This window comes from Sarcophilus harrisii, chromosome 5, assembly GCF_902635505.1.
Source record: "Sarcophilus harrisii chromosome 5, mSarHar1.11, whole genome shotgun sequence".
NCBI classification, from domain to species: Eukaryota; Metazoa; Chordata; class Mammalia; order Dasyuromorphia; family Dasyuridae; genus Sarcophilus; species Sarcophilus harrisii.
This window is the reverse complement of record NC_045430.1, coordinates 58,021,479-58,038,780: the sequence shown is the minus strand read 5'-3', so window position 1 is coordinate 58,038,780 and position 17,302 is coordinate 58,021,479. Positions and strand designations below refer to the sequence as shown.

The 17,302-nt window shown below is 34.5% G+C and overlaps 1 protein-coding gene across 2 annotated transcripts in view; it reads right to left on the bottom strand.

Moving 5' to 3' along the window:
• The window catches only part of C5H12orf4 (chromosome 5 C12orf4 homolog), a 45,866-nt gene that overhangs the window by 25,051 nt on the left and 3,513 nt on the right, over positions 1 to 17,302 (bottom strand). For both annotated transcript variants that reach the window (XM_031938993.1, XM_031938992.1), the window contains exons 3-8: positions 13,652 to 13,797; positions 11,770 to 11,951; positions 7,128 to 7,227; positions 6,918 to 7,039; positions 1,155 to 1,261; positions 545 to 742 (exon numbers count right to left, since the gene is read on the bottom strand). In XM_031938993.1, the coding sequence (XP_031794853.1) occupies positions 545 to 742; positions 1,155 to 1,261; positions 6,918 to 7,039; positions 7,128 to 7,227; positions 11,770 to 11,951; positions 13,652 to 13,797 (855 nt within the window). The remainder of the gene's footprint in view (positions 1 to 544; positions 743 to 1,154; positions 1,262 to 6,917; positions 7,040 to 7,127; positions 7,228 to 11,769; positions 11,952 to 13,651; positions 13,798 to 17,302) is intronic.

Sequence of the window (17,302 nt, the reverse complement as noted above, 5' to 3'; positions counted from 1 at the left end):
TGTTTCATTTATACCCTTGTAGTCCTGGTATTGCTACACAGCCTCATAGATGATTTAAAGCTGGTAAGGACCTTAGAAATCATTCCTTTTACTCCCCTAATTTTACAGTTGATGAAACTTGTGATACAAAGAGGTTAACTGTTTTGCCTATAGTTAGAAAACATAAGTGGCTGGGATTCCAATCAATGCTCTCTGATTCCAAATCTCAAACCTTTTCTTTTGATCAGGTTTATATATGCCATAGTATCTTAAGGTACTTATTTTTATAGTTAATTATAATTTCATTATTAACCAAACATATTATCAAGCAATATAATTAAAGTATAACAGAACTTTTGACAGGGAAAAAAGAAAATAGAATGAAAAGGAAGCTATTAATAGAGAAGCAAGAAATCTGTGCAAAATAATTATGCTTTAGTTCCTGGTATAATGTTTTGTGTATTGAGATATGTGTTATATGAAAAAAAAAAAGATTTTTGAAAAAAGGTATATAAAAAGGAATTTAATAAACAGAATGAAACTACATGAAAAAGGATTAATTTACCTCTTTTAATACCACTGTATGAATTGATGCGATTATCAACCAATAAAACCAGGCCACAGAGAGACGCTGAGTAGAGTGAGAGTGCTGTCTGCAGCCGATGGAGTTTTACACCACTCCGATGATTTCGTTTGTGTTTACAGAAGTCTAACATGTCTGCTCTCAGCAATCTCAAATTATGCATGGTCTTCAGCTGGGCTCCTAGGTGTAAAAAATAGCCCTATTTTAGAGTAATTTTATTCTGAACTTGACAAATACAAGCAAACATGAACTTGTCCACATACAAAGAACAGAAAAAAATGCTACAAATCCATTAATAAAAATATATAGGCTAACTGCAAATATGGAACACAATATGTGATATAAGGAGTGGTATAATGTGGTATAAGAGAAACCCATTGGTCTGTATTGTAAATCTTAATTTTAATGGCTAATTTTATGTTTAATAATGCTACATGCTAGATAACTAATTAATAAGTTATAATAATGGCAATGTGTATTAAAAAAGGGAGTAAAAAAATACTCTGGGAAAACATACCAAGCATTCTTTCTCTTATAAAAATACAAAAAAATCAATTATTGTAATTATAATTACACTAAGTTATTCACTTACCTAAGTGAATGGTAAAACTTTCTTCTAACTTCCTTTGATCTTCATAAATTCTTCCATTTGCTTCTACAGATTCTCTGAATTGACTGGGCTGAACTTTAATTTCTTCACTAAAATTTGTTTTTTAAAATGTTATTGATAAATTCTAAACAAAAGCATTTTTGAAAATGAAATGAGAAAAAACTGAACAACTAGAAAGGAATATTTAACTGATCCCCAACTTAATCCTTAAGCTTCCTTTGGCCTACTTCACTAGCTTCACCACTTTCTGGGCTTTAGTATTCTTTTTTTTTTTTTTTTGGCCAAGGCAATTGGGAATAAATGACTTGCCCAGGGTCACACAGCTAGGAAGTGCTAAGTGTCTGAGACCAGATTTGAACTCAGGTCCTCCTGAATTCAGAGCTGGTGATCTATTCAGTGTGCTACCTAGCTTCCCCAGCTTTCACATTCTTGACAGTATTTTCAATATACCATGCTCTTATAGTCATATTTTCTGTCCAAACAAAACAGGACTACAGTTATCCAATAAATTACAATTTTTAACATTCAATATTTTTATATGCTAATTCTCTTAAATTAATCAATACTAATCTTACTATGAAATATGACTACTAAGGTTTACTATGAACACTATGCAATTCTCATTAAAAATGTGCATGACTACAATTATCTAATAGTTTGCTTAATACAAAAACTCATGACTTCTTAATGAGTTCATTCAATGCATTTAAAATATGATACATTTAAAATTATAAAATATGCACTTTTTTCTTTTTTAAATCTTATTCTTTTCAATTAATAAACACTTTCTTTTTTCTCTCTCAAATCTCTGTCTCCAATTTATGGAAAAAAAGGAGATAAAACTCTTGTAACAAATATGCATAGACAAGAAAAACAAGATTTCCACATTATCCCAATCCAAAAATGTAAAATAGGAAACTTTCAAGAAAAGATGTTGCATATAATGAGAACATGCCTGCCGGGTATTCTGTCTGATCAAAATAAGCATGTGCTTTTCTTATGCCTCCCCACAGTGTGGAGCTATCCCTTGATTCTCAAAGACCTTGTTTTCTAGGACAATGAAAACTCTAGAAGGTTCTATCATGATGAATAACCTTTGAGAACAGCCCTGGCAAACACAAAAGTTTACTTTATGAGGACCAACCTGGCTAATAAGCAAGAAGGACATCATCTTTAGATTGGCCACCTACTTATACTTTGGCCTTGGCAAACAAAAAAAAAATTTAAAATAGCTCTCTGACCTATGCAGGCTATGATTTCACAGTGATGTGAAAGGAGGAAAAGGGTGCTAAAAAGCAATTTTCAGACCATCAATAAATTTAAATTTGACTATAAAATTAAAATTTGAATATGTGAGATATTTATCCAATAACCAAATACGTAGGCATATTACTAGAAAAATTCAACCAGGTAAATCTTGATATTCTTACTATAAATGAAACCAAAAGGAGAAGATGCAGCTTAGCAAGATGGCTAATAGTTCTCTATGGAGAAGCAAAGAAAAGAGTTGGGAGGGTAAGCTTTAACAGATGTTCAGAAGCAAGAAGAAACAGTATCTACAAGATATCTGGTCATCAGTTACTGTAGCACTAATGATAAATATCTGAAAAATTCACTATAAAAATAATTGCAGTTTATGAAAATATTCAATTCCACTAATTTCAATAGTAAATCACAAACAAAAAGAATTATAAGGAGGAAAAAAATGAGACATCCCTGATGCAAATGCTTAGGAAACTTACCAACCAATCAAAATTTCTAAAGAAATGCAAAAAAGATAGAAGCTAGGACAGATAATATGGCCATAAGAGCATGGTACCATCCTGTAAAAACAGTGTCAAGAATGCTGAAGCTCAGAAGGAAGTGAAGACAGTAAAAGAAGCCAGAGGAAAACAAAAGAAGGGATAGAGCCTTTAATTGGAGTAGATGGGGAAATGATAATTGACTACAGACAGAAAGCAAAAATACTTTTTAATGCTCAATTATTATTTTCCTTTTGTTTTAAGAAGAAAAACCTTTTCTTGGAAATGACAGAACAAATGACTAACGGGGAAAGTAGTAAGGAAGAGGAAATCAAACTGAATTGCTTCTGGGAAATTACAAACCTGATTACTAACCTGAATTTCCCATGAAAGCAAAAGTTCACTTTTTAATACTAATATTTCTGCCAATGTTGTTCTATGGCAGCAAGATATAGAACCATAATTGCCTCCAAAAAACTAAAAATGAGCATCACTCAGAGGGCAAAATCACAGCCACTAGTAAGAAATGCTGAAGAAAAGGAATAAAAGATGTCATATCAAGGAGTAGGATGATAGGAAAAGAAACTAAAAAAGTCATATATGGAAGGAAGATGGGATGATAATGATAATCCAAGATGTTGCATTAGTATTCCTTCAATGTCAGGAGAAAGAGAGAAACACATTGGATAGATCTCATATAGCAGAAGGGTTGCAAACGCAACTAATGGAAGGAAATCCCAAATCAATGAGATCACAGATCCATTTGAATATCTGAGTAACAGAGTAGTGAAATAAATCAGTACAACTACCCTCTTGGTGGAAATGAAATAAAATTATCTGGGGGTAGGGGAGAAAAACATAAGTGTGGCAGATGGTAAAGAGAGTGAAGAAATTGAGAATCAAAGTAAAAACCAGATTTCCCATCTGCCAGAATCTAATATGGGCTTTTATGAAGCTTTAATACTATTTTTAAAAAAAATAATTTTTATACCAGTATTTCCCATCCCTGAGTTTAAGACATGATAATCTACTGCCACTTACTTCACAAAATCATATGTTAGCATTACTATCTGGATACAGATTGAAGTCTCTATGTAGATTTTTAAAAAACAGCAATGTAAAAACATGCAGCAATGCACTGAGCACTGGGTGTGCAGACTGAAAACCTGTTTTCCAGTGCTCCCTTTAATATTCCAAGTTGTGTGACTTCAGTTGTGTCACTTCACTACTCTCAAACTCCATTTCCTTAACTGTGTTAGCTACTTCACATAGTGTAAGTCCATATTTGTCACTTCTCACTCTTATGTGACTGCTTTACAAGGATTGGGTTGTATTAAGATAAGTTGTATCCAGGATCAGGTAAATGCTGGCCTCTCTGTGCCCTGCTCTAGCCATGACACTTGGGAAACACCACTTTCATTTTGGATAGGTCATTAAGATACTGAAGAGTATATAGAGGAAGGCAATGATAATGGTGCAGGGATCTCAGATTAAGTTCTATGAGGATCAGTTAAAGGAACTGAGGAATATTTAGACTGGAGAAGAGAAGAAAGAAAAGATGCTATCTGTCTACAAGTAATCATGAAGCTAAATGAAAGAGGAATTAGACTTGTTTAGTTTGGTCTTAGAGAGCAAAATCAGAAGCAATGAGGAAAAACTGCAGAAAGATAAATTTAACCTTGATGTAAAGAAAAAAATCCTAACTATCGGAACTATAGATGGGATATTTTGGGACATGCTGCATTCTTTCTTCTGAAAGGAAGGATGATCACTGCTAGGGATTCTTTTTCAGGAACAAGATGGTCTAGATCACCTCTAAGTTTCTAATTCTTAGATTCTGTAGGTTTTATTCCTATACCTGCTATACTCTGACAGTAGGGGAAGTACATTAATTTTTCTCAAATTAGTTTAGGGAGAATAACAACCATGAAATGACTTATTTACTAATTAGAAAGAGTTGCTTTTTATATAATACTATTTTAACAAAAACTCAGTTTTATAGAATTAATTTGATTTTCACTGAGTTTGTGGGAATCCCAAATGAAATCCAAAATGAAAACAATGCTTCCCATGTAGTATGGCTAGAGCAGAATACAGAGAGGCCAACACTTCTCTGATCCTGGACAAGACTTCCCTTACAACAATCTGATCTTTGTAAAGCACTCATAAGAGTGAGAAGTGGCAAAATATGGACTCATACTTTGTGAAGTAGCTTGCCACTCCTACATCCCTTGAGAAAGAAAATAATATATCTATATTATAATATACTTTAAGATGAAAAGATGTACTACATCTTTTAGTACATGAGGCTTTAAAAGCCTCATCAATTCAAATACCAACTTTTACTTTCTATTTTTTGGCATTATTCAGAATTACATAATATTTGGGTACAACAACTGTATGTTTTCTAATAATGTTAGAAAACAAGGAAAAGATGCTGTGAGCATGAAAATGCTCAAAAATATTCTAAATTGCTGAAATAATAAGGGTGCTTTGATGATTATTATATAGTTAACTCTCTATGCCCTAAAACAATGAATATTATTAGAAAATGCATATATTTCAAAATTGTTGATATTAGATGTATAAATTTTATTGCCTCTTCCATCTCTTGTTTGTTTGTTTGTTTGTTTGTGTGTTTTAATCGGGAAAAAACTCCTAAATTGGAAGTAACAACCTTAAGTGCATCTGTCAAATTATTTCTTGCCTAAATGCAGATAGAGCGTTCATTATTGCTTCAGAAGTATGCAATTCCAATGTGAGTCATTACCAGACTCGGTGAGTCATCACCATTATTCAGAACACATATAGATAGGATATAAAGTATATTTGACCAATTTGTCTCCTGTGTTGGGGTCAGCACTAGGCAAAAACAGAAAGTGACTCTTGTATCCCTTTACAATCAACTCCCCCTCAAGCATCTAAATATGTCACAAATATGGAGCTTCAGTCAGAAGATGGCAAAATGATAAACATTTATAATGAGGTTTAACACCTTTAGAGACTCACATTTTAAAAGAGGAAGAACGTCATAAAATACAATGCTAAACTCAATTGAATGACATTCATTCAATCAGTTCTTCTTAAAAATATTAGAAATTAAATTTTGGGTGAAATAGTACCTAAAAAGGAAAACTATTTTGTGATAGGATCCTTCTTATCAACCTATATATCATGATAGGTGTGCAATGCCTCTCCTGTAAGATAGACAGGCCCTGCCTCCCTGGTGCTCACTGCTCTTTAAATAGGAGATGAGATTTACATCCCAAAATAGCAACTCTCAAGGATGTCATTTCACTTCTAATCAGTGACAAATGACCTGACTTTGTTCTGCATGGAAATATGAAAACATGGGTAAGGGGCCAATTTTAGATGAAAAAAATCTTAACCAGACAAAGGCTTTCAAGATTCAAATGAGAAGTGACCTGTATACAAAGTGACTATATGAACGAGAAGCACATAATTATCTCTAAATGTGTACAGTATATGTCTGGACACAGAAATAAGACACTACTCTATAGCATTTTAAGTAAACATCTAATTCAATGTATCTTGAAAACTTAAAAAACAAAAGTGAAATAGCTTTGGCAGCTTAAAAAAAATGAAAAATGAAGATCGCTTAAGAGAAAAAAAAGATTGAGGTCAAGAAGTAACACAGGATATTATTTGTATTATAATTAAACTAACTTAGGGACAAGTCAATTTAAAAGAAAAAATGATCTATGGAAGACAAGTGGTATTAAAGTTTTTGGATTTAAAATGTTTCTGAAGCTTTTTTTTCCCAAGAAACAAACAATAATAACAACCCAAAAACTCTCCAAAGCCCCCAAATCCCACATCACACAAATCAAACAAAAAAGAAAAAAAAAATCACAATTACCTTGAAATTCCACATCTATCTCAGGGATTTCTACAATCAAAAAGATATTTTCCCTAAATGACCCTAAAAACCCAGTATAGTAAACAATAAAAAAAAATGCTCACTATTTCAGATAATTAATACCTGATGGATTTGTTGTTTGGATTTTTTAGGTCTTGGTGAAGCTTTATTACCCATTCCTGATATTCCTGTTTTTGGATAGCAGTTGACTGTTTTAGCTCACTGGTCCATTTATTCTCTAAGACCTAAAACAGTATCCAAAATAATTAATTTTATTTTAAAAAGAAACATAAAATATAACTACATGAATGAAAAACCTTCCTTTTTATTTACCTGTTGGGATTCAAAATGCTGAGCTGCCAATGAATTTACGTCCTGATCTGTTAGGGACTTACCCAGTTCTTGCATTACTTTATCCATTTCTGCACCTTGCCTGAATACAGGGAGGAATACACAAATCAGTTGAGGTAGCAAACCTAGTCTGAGCCCTAGTGTAGAAATAAAAGGGTTTAGTTCCAATTTCTTACCACTACCAACAAACTAACATTTCAATTATTCTTATCTCTTTTTCAGCAAAATGAGGTAACTTGTTACTTTCTTACCTCCCAAGGATTAAGAATTATTTTGTTAGAAAAAAGCACTTTGAGATCTTCAGGGAAAGGAATAAAACTAGCCCTGTAGTTTTGTTTTTTTTTTTCCTGAGACAATTAAGGTTAAGTGACTTGCCCAGGGTCACACAGCCAGAAATTATTAAGTGTCTAAGTCCAAATTTGAACTCAGGTCCTCCTGACTTCAGGGCTGATGCTCTATCCACTGCTCCACCTTAGCTGCCTCCTGACCCTGTAATTCTGTAAATTATCAGAAACTTTGCTTATAAAGGAGATTTGTATCTGAAATTAATGTATGAGAAACTACTCAAATCTAATAGATTTTTGATTAAAACTGCATTAGAGAATTCTTATTAACAAAAGCACAATGCTTTTGACATCTATAGATTTCTTGAAGCACATACCTGCAATCTTTATTCAAAATACATTTGTTATATAGGATAATGTGAATTTTTTGACCATCAATCAGATGCAAAGGAGTATGTAAGCCAGAGAACTTGGCTTTTTTCAAAGGGCTCAAAGGAAAAATTGTAGGAAAGGTAGATGCTCAAGAATGAAATTTCATTTCAAGAATGAAATTCTGAAGACACAGGAAAAACAAATCCATTGTGGAGGGAATTCACCAACGAACTTAAGACTTTTTAAAATATATATATGGAAAAGAAGTCAAGAACAGAGAAAACAGAATAACAATAATAGTTAACATTTACAAAAAATTTTAAAGTTTGCAAAGTGCTTTACAAAATTGTTTCACTTTATCCTCATGAAAACCCTGGAGATAGGTATTATTATTATCACGATTTTACAGATGAGGAAACTGAGACAGAGACTATGTGACATAATAAGAGTGGGGCAGCTGATATTCATGGGAAGCAGAAATTGAACAAAGGTCCTCCTGATTCCAAGGCTAGCCAACTCTATTCACTATGACATGCCATTTCACACAAACATACATACACATACACACTCATACACACACCCACACACATACCTACTATACTTTCTAAATATTTTCAGTACCAATTAATGTCTACTTAACTCTAACTCTTACAGACTTAAGGGCCTCCATTTCAATCTGGTAAGGGCCTCCATTGCAATCTGGACCTGAAGAGAAATTTTTTCTCAATATAACTGACAATTAACCATCCAGTGCAGTCTGCCTGAAGACTGTCCATAACAATTCACTATTTCCTGTGATAGCTACGTCTAGAGTTCTAATTATTAATGATATTTTCTTACACTAAAATGAAATTTACTTTTTTTTTAATCTTCTCTCTATTTCCCTTAGTTTTACAAGCCCTTGGAGACATGCTACTGCAACAATAGTAGCATTTATATGATGCTAAAACATATGCAAAACAAACATTATTTCATTTAATTCTCAAGACAAGATAAAGGTAGTTGGATCTTCATTTTAAAAATGAGGAAACTGAGGCTAAGATAGCTTTAGTGCAGGCCTCACAAAGAGTAATCTGTCTGATGCAGAATTCAATATCAGGGCTCCTGACTTTAGCTCTGGCACTGCTATTCCACCTTTCTTCCAAAAACAAGCCTAGCCCCTTTTTACACTGTAGACATCAAAATGCAGAACAGTTGTTTTGTGCACTGTCAGATAGTTTCCTCACTTGGAGTTCCCTATGCTCACATAAATTCAGAGGCAAAAAAAAAAAAAAAAAAAAAATCTGAAAAAGGTTTCATTTGTTAGAGGTATGAATACTGACAGACACATCTGGATGTAAAATCACATGCATACATATATATGATACATGCTCCCCCTGGTGGATGATGAATGTTATTACAGTTTTGAAAATTTAAAGAGAATTATTGAAAAGTTATTGAAAAAAACTTTAATAAATAGAATTTATTAAGATTCCCCAAATTTTTCTTCCATTATTTAAATGTGGCCAGAAGTACTGCTGACAGGTGCATAGTGCTCTGGTAGGTAATATATTTGAAGGTAAACTCTAGAGTAGTAGTGTCAAATTCAAATAGAATTGGGGGTCATTAAACTCTATATAAAGATTACTGCAGGCTCCATACTGACTATATTTTATTGTAGCTTTATTTATTTGGTTAAATATTTCCCAATTACATTTTAATTTAATTTGGGTAGTACTAGGGAGTGTTGAAGATTGTGTGTCTGGCCAACCATCAGGAATTATTTTCATTTTAAGCACTAAACAGGTCAGAGTGGTGAACCCCTAGTTTTGTGCAGGCCTTGAGATAAACGTGAAGAAAAGAGAAATCAAAATGATAGTGTGATTTAAAGCATTATTATATTCTTTAAGATATTTTAAAGTGAAAGGCACTGAGATATAGTGAACAGTCAGCCTTAAAGTTGGGAAGAACAGGCCTCAAGTTCTGTTCTATACATACTGATTATGTGGACATCAGTGATTCATTCCTCTCTATGGGGACCCAGCTCCATTAACCTTTTCTTCATGGAGCTTTCCTGAGCTGAACTGTTTCCTAATTGGAACTCAGGACTTTATACTTGGCTGAACATTTATTATCTCCTTTCCAGGTTTTCGTGGCACTGCTCCCCTTGGCTTTCCTTTCTGGCTAATCTTTCTCAGTTTTTTTTTACTGGATTTTCTTTCAGGTCATCTCAAAGATTTACCTTCAGATCTCTTCTATTATGTCAGAGAAGAATTATGTCCCTTTATCCTCATTCCCCCAATACTTTCCCCCAACAATTACCTCCCCACTAGTTATATATAGTTTATAGTTGTCTGCATGTTTCCTTCCCTAATTGGATACAAATTCCTTGAGGGCAGAGACTGTGTTTTTGCCTTTTCTTGTATTCTAATTGCTTAACACAATGGTGGATACATACTAAGAACTTAATAAATACTGACATTCTGTCTGCAAGCAGCAACTAGGATAGCACCATCAACTGCAACGACCGCGCTAGCACCCAGGATACCTCAGAATCAGCCAGAGTCAGGATAAGCAAAAGTCCTAAGTCTTTATTCTTGGTCCTTAGACGAAGGATTGAACAGGATGGAAGCAGAATCTCTGTGACCACCTTCTCCCTCATCTACAGCCCAAGTGTGACTCTTGCTCATCTTACTACACCCTCTAGTCCCTCCTACAATCCTCTGTATACACCAATCATTGAGCCAGTATGGATAGTGGAAAGGACCATTTTCCGAGCATATGCCCATAGAGTATTGTCCTCAAGTGCTCAGCAGTCCTGACTCAGTGCATCAACCCAATAGTTTCCACCCTCTACAATCAGCAAAGCAGAAAGAGCAGTAGCACTGTGGGTTGTTGGAGCTGGCCCATGTTGGCTCCTCCTTGTTGCTGTCTTGATGAAGCCCCCCTTTTCTCTGCTGTAAGATTGTGAGCATGAAGGAGTGGGCATTATTTTGAAGGGGAGCTGATTTTTGTGACTGGCTATCAAAGGTTATTTTTGGTCAGGGAGAGTACTGTTGCAGTCCAGAACATTAATGGAATTGGTATAGTTTGAGTTAATTCTCACATGACCAACTGGTATGGTTGAGTTAAGGCTGTGGAGCAGAATAATGTGAATTAACTTTGCCCCAAGTAGGTTAAACTGGGACCTAATTGGGATCCTTTGGGTGAAGAGATCTCTAGGACTCTGAGCTATAAGGCTGAAAATTCCCTTTACTGAGCCATGAGAACTTGTCTGTAATTTATTGACTTAAGAGTGCCAATAGCACTAAGAATTAAAAGGTTTGCTCCTAAGTTCACGTAGTATATGACCTAGGCCTTCCGGATTCTAAGGCTGGCTCTTTATCTACTTTTAACCCACTGCTTCTCAAGACCTGAAAAATGGGAATGCCTATGGAAATCTAATTAATTTATTTCTGAATGCAAGGAAACAATTTAAACAAACATTTCCAATAATTTAGTTAATATGACCATGTTCCCGAAAAAGGGCAGGAAAAGCAATGGATGAGAGCAAATAACCTTGGAGGTTTTCTTGCCATATAGGCACATGGGCAATACAACAATTTTTTCCCTTTTAGATGAAGCAATAGAGTGGCACAAATTCAAAGCTTCTTCTAATGTTATTTTTTTTCATTAACATATATAGTCTTAAAGACTATTATGAACTTAGAGCATAGACTTGACTACAAATGATCAATGAAACTAGGATTTAAACTAAGAACTGAAAAGCTTAAAATGCAATCATTAATGGCATATTTAAGAAAAACTTCATAAAGCTACAAGGATCTGCAACATTAATTTCAACAATTAGACTGAAATGAACCAGGAAATTATTTGTACACATAAGAAGGAAGATATTTCTAATTTACTCCTTCAATTTTCTTGAGTTACGAAAAATTCCTCCCTAGACAAGTATATCTAACAATTAAGCATAAGAAAAGCTGAAATACCTTTCTCGTAACTTTTTCAGCTCCACATCTCTTTCCCCAATAAGTTCTGAAATACTAACAAAGTAATTGTGCTCCAAATTTAAGAGTGTTTCAGAGGCAGGAGAATGGATCAGGTCATGGTAGACATCTGCAAAATCTTCATCCCAGCTTGGCTCTTCAGGTCTTGCATGCTCTAATGTGGTCTAGAAGATAAAACAGACACAGGAGAAAAAAGAGAATGTTTCCTTTTAAAATATAATGCTTCAATTATATAAAAAAACTTCTTTCCCCTATATCAAATGGTTCTTGTCCAAGTTTTCTCATAAATTTTCTTGTAAGTACATTGTGATACAAATGTGCTCTTTGGATATTTTATCCTTTCATTCTTGATATATAATCAATCACTTCCCTTTCTGTTTGTTTATGTCCTTGATATGTATTTTTTCAAAAACAACCCTAATCAGACTACATCTGAACAACTGGTTCTGAACAACTGTGTTCATATTTTAAGAAAACACGAATATGATGAGGTATTCTAGAGGTGGGCTACTAAGATGATGAGTTGTTAGAAACCATATCATGCTCTTCTTAGCCTTAGAAAGTAGAGCTAAATAGAAGCTACAAGAACATATTTTTGATTTCAGGTTCCTCCATTACTTAGTGCCAAAGTGGCCCTCAATATTAGAACTCAAGCAGAATCTGGATGCACATCAGCAAACAATGACTGTAAATCAACTATTGGCCAGGTAGGAAGTGCTGATCAATGTTGATCTATCCATGTTGGGGGAAGAATGTACATGATACACCTGAAAGTTTAATCTGCATTATTAACTTTTTTTCTCTTTGCTTTCTAATTCTAGACAACCAACAAAACAGCTCAAGCACTGGTTTGTGGATATTCCTTTCTGAAGTTACAGTGCTCACAATGAAAACTGAACAGTCTCTCCAGAGCTGGCACTGGCATGAGGCAGCTCTCTAGCATAGCACTGTGCCCATGGATAGACTGGATTGCTAACCTCTGATTCTATGAATGAGGCTCACAGCATCAACAACAATAAGTGGCAAGAGTCAGGCTGCACAAATAGATGACTGGAATAAAACTTTACTCAGGATTAAAACAGAATTAGGAGAAATCAGACCCAGAAAAGCCTTGTCAAGTTAATTGAATTCCCACACTGAAACAATCTTTAGTGTGTTATACTCCAGTTCCTCTTTTATTACTAATCTATACATATACAATAACAATGGATAAAATGTTAGCAAAGATGCTACATCAATTTTTAAAAAATTATTTACCACGAATGTGTTAACATCCCAGTTTTGTTAAGTATGAATGAAACTACTCTGGTTAATGAGACAACTGGTTTTACTTTAATGATTCTTTATTTCTCTATTATTAGTAACTCTACCACAGACATTGTTTTCCCTCCAAATATCACTTTTATTTAGCAGGGAAGCTATATCAATAAATTTCATTGACTTAATTGTTCAACACTGAGAATGCCTACCTTGTCCATTTTTATTACAAAAATAAGTGTAATTGCACTTTATGTAGTAGTTGGGCTCTTAAAAAGTAAAGAGAATTTAACTTACACACTTACACCACAGTCAGGCTGCCTACTAAATAATTTATGAACTCTTCTGTCAGGAACCTTGAATTCAAATCCTAGCTCTGGCATTCACTAACTGTTTTATTGTGGACAACTCATTTAATATTTCTGAGTGTCAGTTTCCTCATCTGTAAAATGGGCATTATACTTGTACTATTTGCTCCCTAAAGCAGATATCAGTGCTTTGTAAAATCTTAACACCCCATTATATGTTAATACTTATTCACAAGACCAGTGAAAATTTTAAGGAAATCAGGAGGGAAGGGAAATTACAGCTTGACGCATGTTCTCACCTCAGCATACGTTTTTGCCCAAGCACTTGTCAGCTGATGTAGATCAACTTCACCAGATTTTAAAGCTTCTAGTGCAGCTTCAGCTTCTCTATCATAATCTCTTAGAGATTCTTCTTCTATAAACTGGCTCAGAGATTCCTTTAAGTCTGGAGCAGGAATAACACAAATCAACATCAATTAGACCCCAAAAGATCAATTAATTAGTCAACAATCAGGCAATGAGGGAAAAAAGACAAACATGAACCAGCCTTGGATCTCAGGTAACTGGGGTATTGGGGGAAGGGGCAGGAAGAAAACCTGTACATCTATGGATAGAGAAAAACATTTTAGGGGCTGTTCTTCCAAGTTTAAAATTTAATTTAATATATCTTAATACAGCATACCACTAAACAACTAAAAGAGTCAACTTAAGGAGTCATTTTAACTCTCAGTTCTTAATTTTTTTTAGAGTCATGAATCTCTTTGACAGTGTCAGTCACTTCTTGCCTTTCTCTTCTGTGCAGTCTCTGTGACACTGCTCCCTTCTGGTTCTCCTGTCTAATGGAGTTACTCATTCTCAGTCTTCTTTTCTGTATCTCTGTCCAGATCATGCCCATTAACTACTGATTTCTTCCAAAGCCCTCTCCTGTAGGGGCTGGAATTCTGGAGAAGTATACTTGAAACAAGGATACTTACAAAGTGTTAAATCGGTAGAATTGATGAGACAATGGTTATCTAGTTTACATATACTTAGTACTTAGCATGGTGATGTAATAGTTCTACAATTGACATAATTGTAATAGGGTATTTAAGGGCTAAGAGAAGGGGGAACAGAGGCAGACAGAGGCAGATTATGACAGAGTCAGACTACTGAAGGAGACTATGTCAGACTCAGACTGTGAAGGAGACAATAAAGACTTTAGACTCTATTCCTGTCCATCCTCATGGTGACTATCCTGCTGAAACCAAGGCCTGTCCAGAGGACTTCCAGAAAGCTAGACTGGACATTACACTCTCCTGAGGCCTTTTCTCTTCTTCTATAATATTTTTCTTGATTATCTCCTTGATTCTCATGGATTCAATTTATCATCTCCATCTCCAAATCTACTTATACAGCCTAAATTCTTTTTTCTCATCTAACCCATCCCTTCTTCTTCACTTCCCTATTATCATCAACTAATTTCCAATCCTCAGTTACCCAAGGTAAATTGTCACCCTAAACTCATTATTTTCTCTTATCACCCCAACTTTCCATCCTCATAAAGTCTGTTGCCAAATCCTGGTGGTTTGACCATCATTTCTAAATATGCTCCCTTCTCTCCTCTGACACTGTGATCACCTGGTGCAGGCCTTCATCATCTGTGTAGAACTGCCACTGCAATAGGCTGCTGGTCAGTCTCCCCACTACCAGTTTTTTCCCATTCTACTCCATCCTCTACTCATCTGTCAAAGTGATCTCCCTAAAGTACAGGTCTGACCATATTAATACTCGAATAAATTCCAGTAGCTCACTATCACCTTTAGATCACACCTAAAACCCCTTTTTTTGATATCCAATTCCCTTTTTAACCTAACTTCTTACTAGCTTTTTCATCTTCTCAAACTTTACTCACTCCCATGTACTCTTCAATCCAGTGATACCAGACTCCTTGCTCTTCTTCAAACATGACACCTCATCTTTTGACTCTGGGCATTTTCACTGGCTATCTCCTATGTGTGGAATTCTCACCCTCCTGAACTCTGCCTCTGAATTTCCTGGCTTCCTCCAAATTTGAGCCAAAATCTCCCTTTCTATAAGAAGCCCTTTCCAATCCTTGTAAGGTTAGTGTCTTTCCTTTATTATCTGCAATTTACCTTGTATACATCTTATTTGTATATTATTGTCTGCTTTCAATAAAGACTGTGAGCTCAAAGCAGGGACTGTCTTCTTCAATTGTATCTCCCTTCTCAGAATAATGTTTTAAAATAATAATTAAAAAAAACATAAAGGATTACAAGAAAAACCAATTATAATTGTAAATTGTTATAAAAAAAAAAGTAAATTGTTATCAAAATACTAAAAAACTGACAAATCCCAGGTTAAGAATTCCTGATTTAAAGGTAACAAATTTTTTATTTTATTATTTCAGGTTAATCTCTGTATTTTAATGAAAAGAGAAAAGTCTACCTATTCTTTTTAGATTGCAGCATACTCTGATATTTGATAACTGTTAATGAATGGTAATACCAACTTTCTTGTTATTGGCTATGTTGACATAAATCCCCAAAAGAAAGTTTCCTAAGGATTGTATAGGAATGGGAAAATTTCATTACTGTCCCCTAGAAATGTGATTGGAGACATTTTATCTCCTATGTGACTTCAGAAAATTTAGTTACACTCAGAATTAGAATGAATATTATAATAAACAAACTTCAAAACAACCTTGAAATGTTATATCAATATAACTTGTAGTTTAATCCAAAAACAATTCTAATATCCTAAGTCTAGTAACAAATTATATATGCTCTTTAATTAAGTCTTCATCATCTTTAGGGTTTCTATACCATTCCCTTAGTTTTGCTTGCTTATTTGTTGGGAAAGGTAAGGGCCAGGTTTAGACCTCTCATTTCATCAGTGTAGCAGCAAGGTGGTGAAGTGAATAGAGCACCAGACATGGAATCAGAAAGACCTGAGTTCAAAACTGACTTCAGATACTTATTATCTATGTGACCCTGGGTAAATCACCTAATCTGGTTATTGGTTTCTTCATCTATAAAATGGAGATAATAATAGCATCTACCTGCCAGGATTGTTGTAAGAATCAAATGAGGTATTAATTGCAAAGTATATAGCAGTGTCTGGCACATATAAAGTGCTATATAAATGTTAGTTATGATTTTTATGATGAAGAACTCCAGTTTTGGAAACTCTCTCTATTCATGCAGATTGTCAGCTGTTACCTGACAACTTTAGAAAGGTATCTGGGGTACTGAGAGGGTACGTGACTTCTTCATAGCCCCAGTCTCCATGAGATGCAAGCCAGGAACTCAGGCCTTTCTAACTCCATGACTGGTCTTCTATCCACTATCTGGTGATGCCTTAGGTAAGTAAGGCTAAGTCATATTAGAAAATTGGTGATATACAGAAACTAGATCTCTATTTTCCCAGACTTTCTGAGGTACTAATAACTGGATCTTTTAAAGAACAATTCAAACAGTAAAATGTTCTGCACCATCTTACAGACTCATGCTACAAACTAAATTCAGAGAAGCATCAGTCCAGATACCCTTGCCCTTCCCACTTGTATTATACCTGCTAAAGAAGAAAATCCCATGTTCCTAGAGAGGAAGAAGGAGAAAGTTACGGGGAAAGGTATATAAAAGATTGAATATTTTTAGTCTATGTGTATATTTTTAAGTTTTTAGTCCACATTGCGGCTGACCTTTTTGTGGGATATGATACAATAATTTTGTATTATGGTTTTAGTATCATAGACCTAGAGTTGGATACAACTTTAGAAGTTATCTTGTCAAACAGTACCTGAATTAAACTACAGAAGGGCCAGAAAACTGGCTACAAGAATGTAGCTTCTATTTATTGCAATGATATTATTAGGCATAAGGGCCTCTGAAATGTTAGCTTCCATGACGTTATTTGTTTGAAGAATCAATGAAGCTAGTTATCTTTAACAA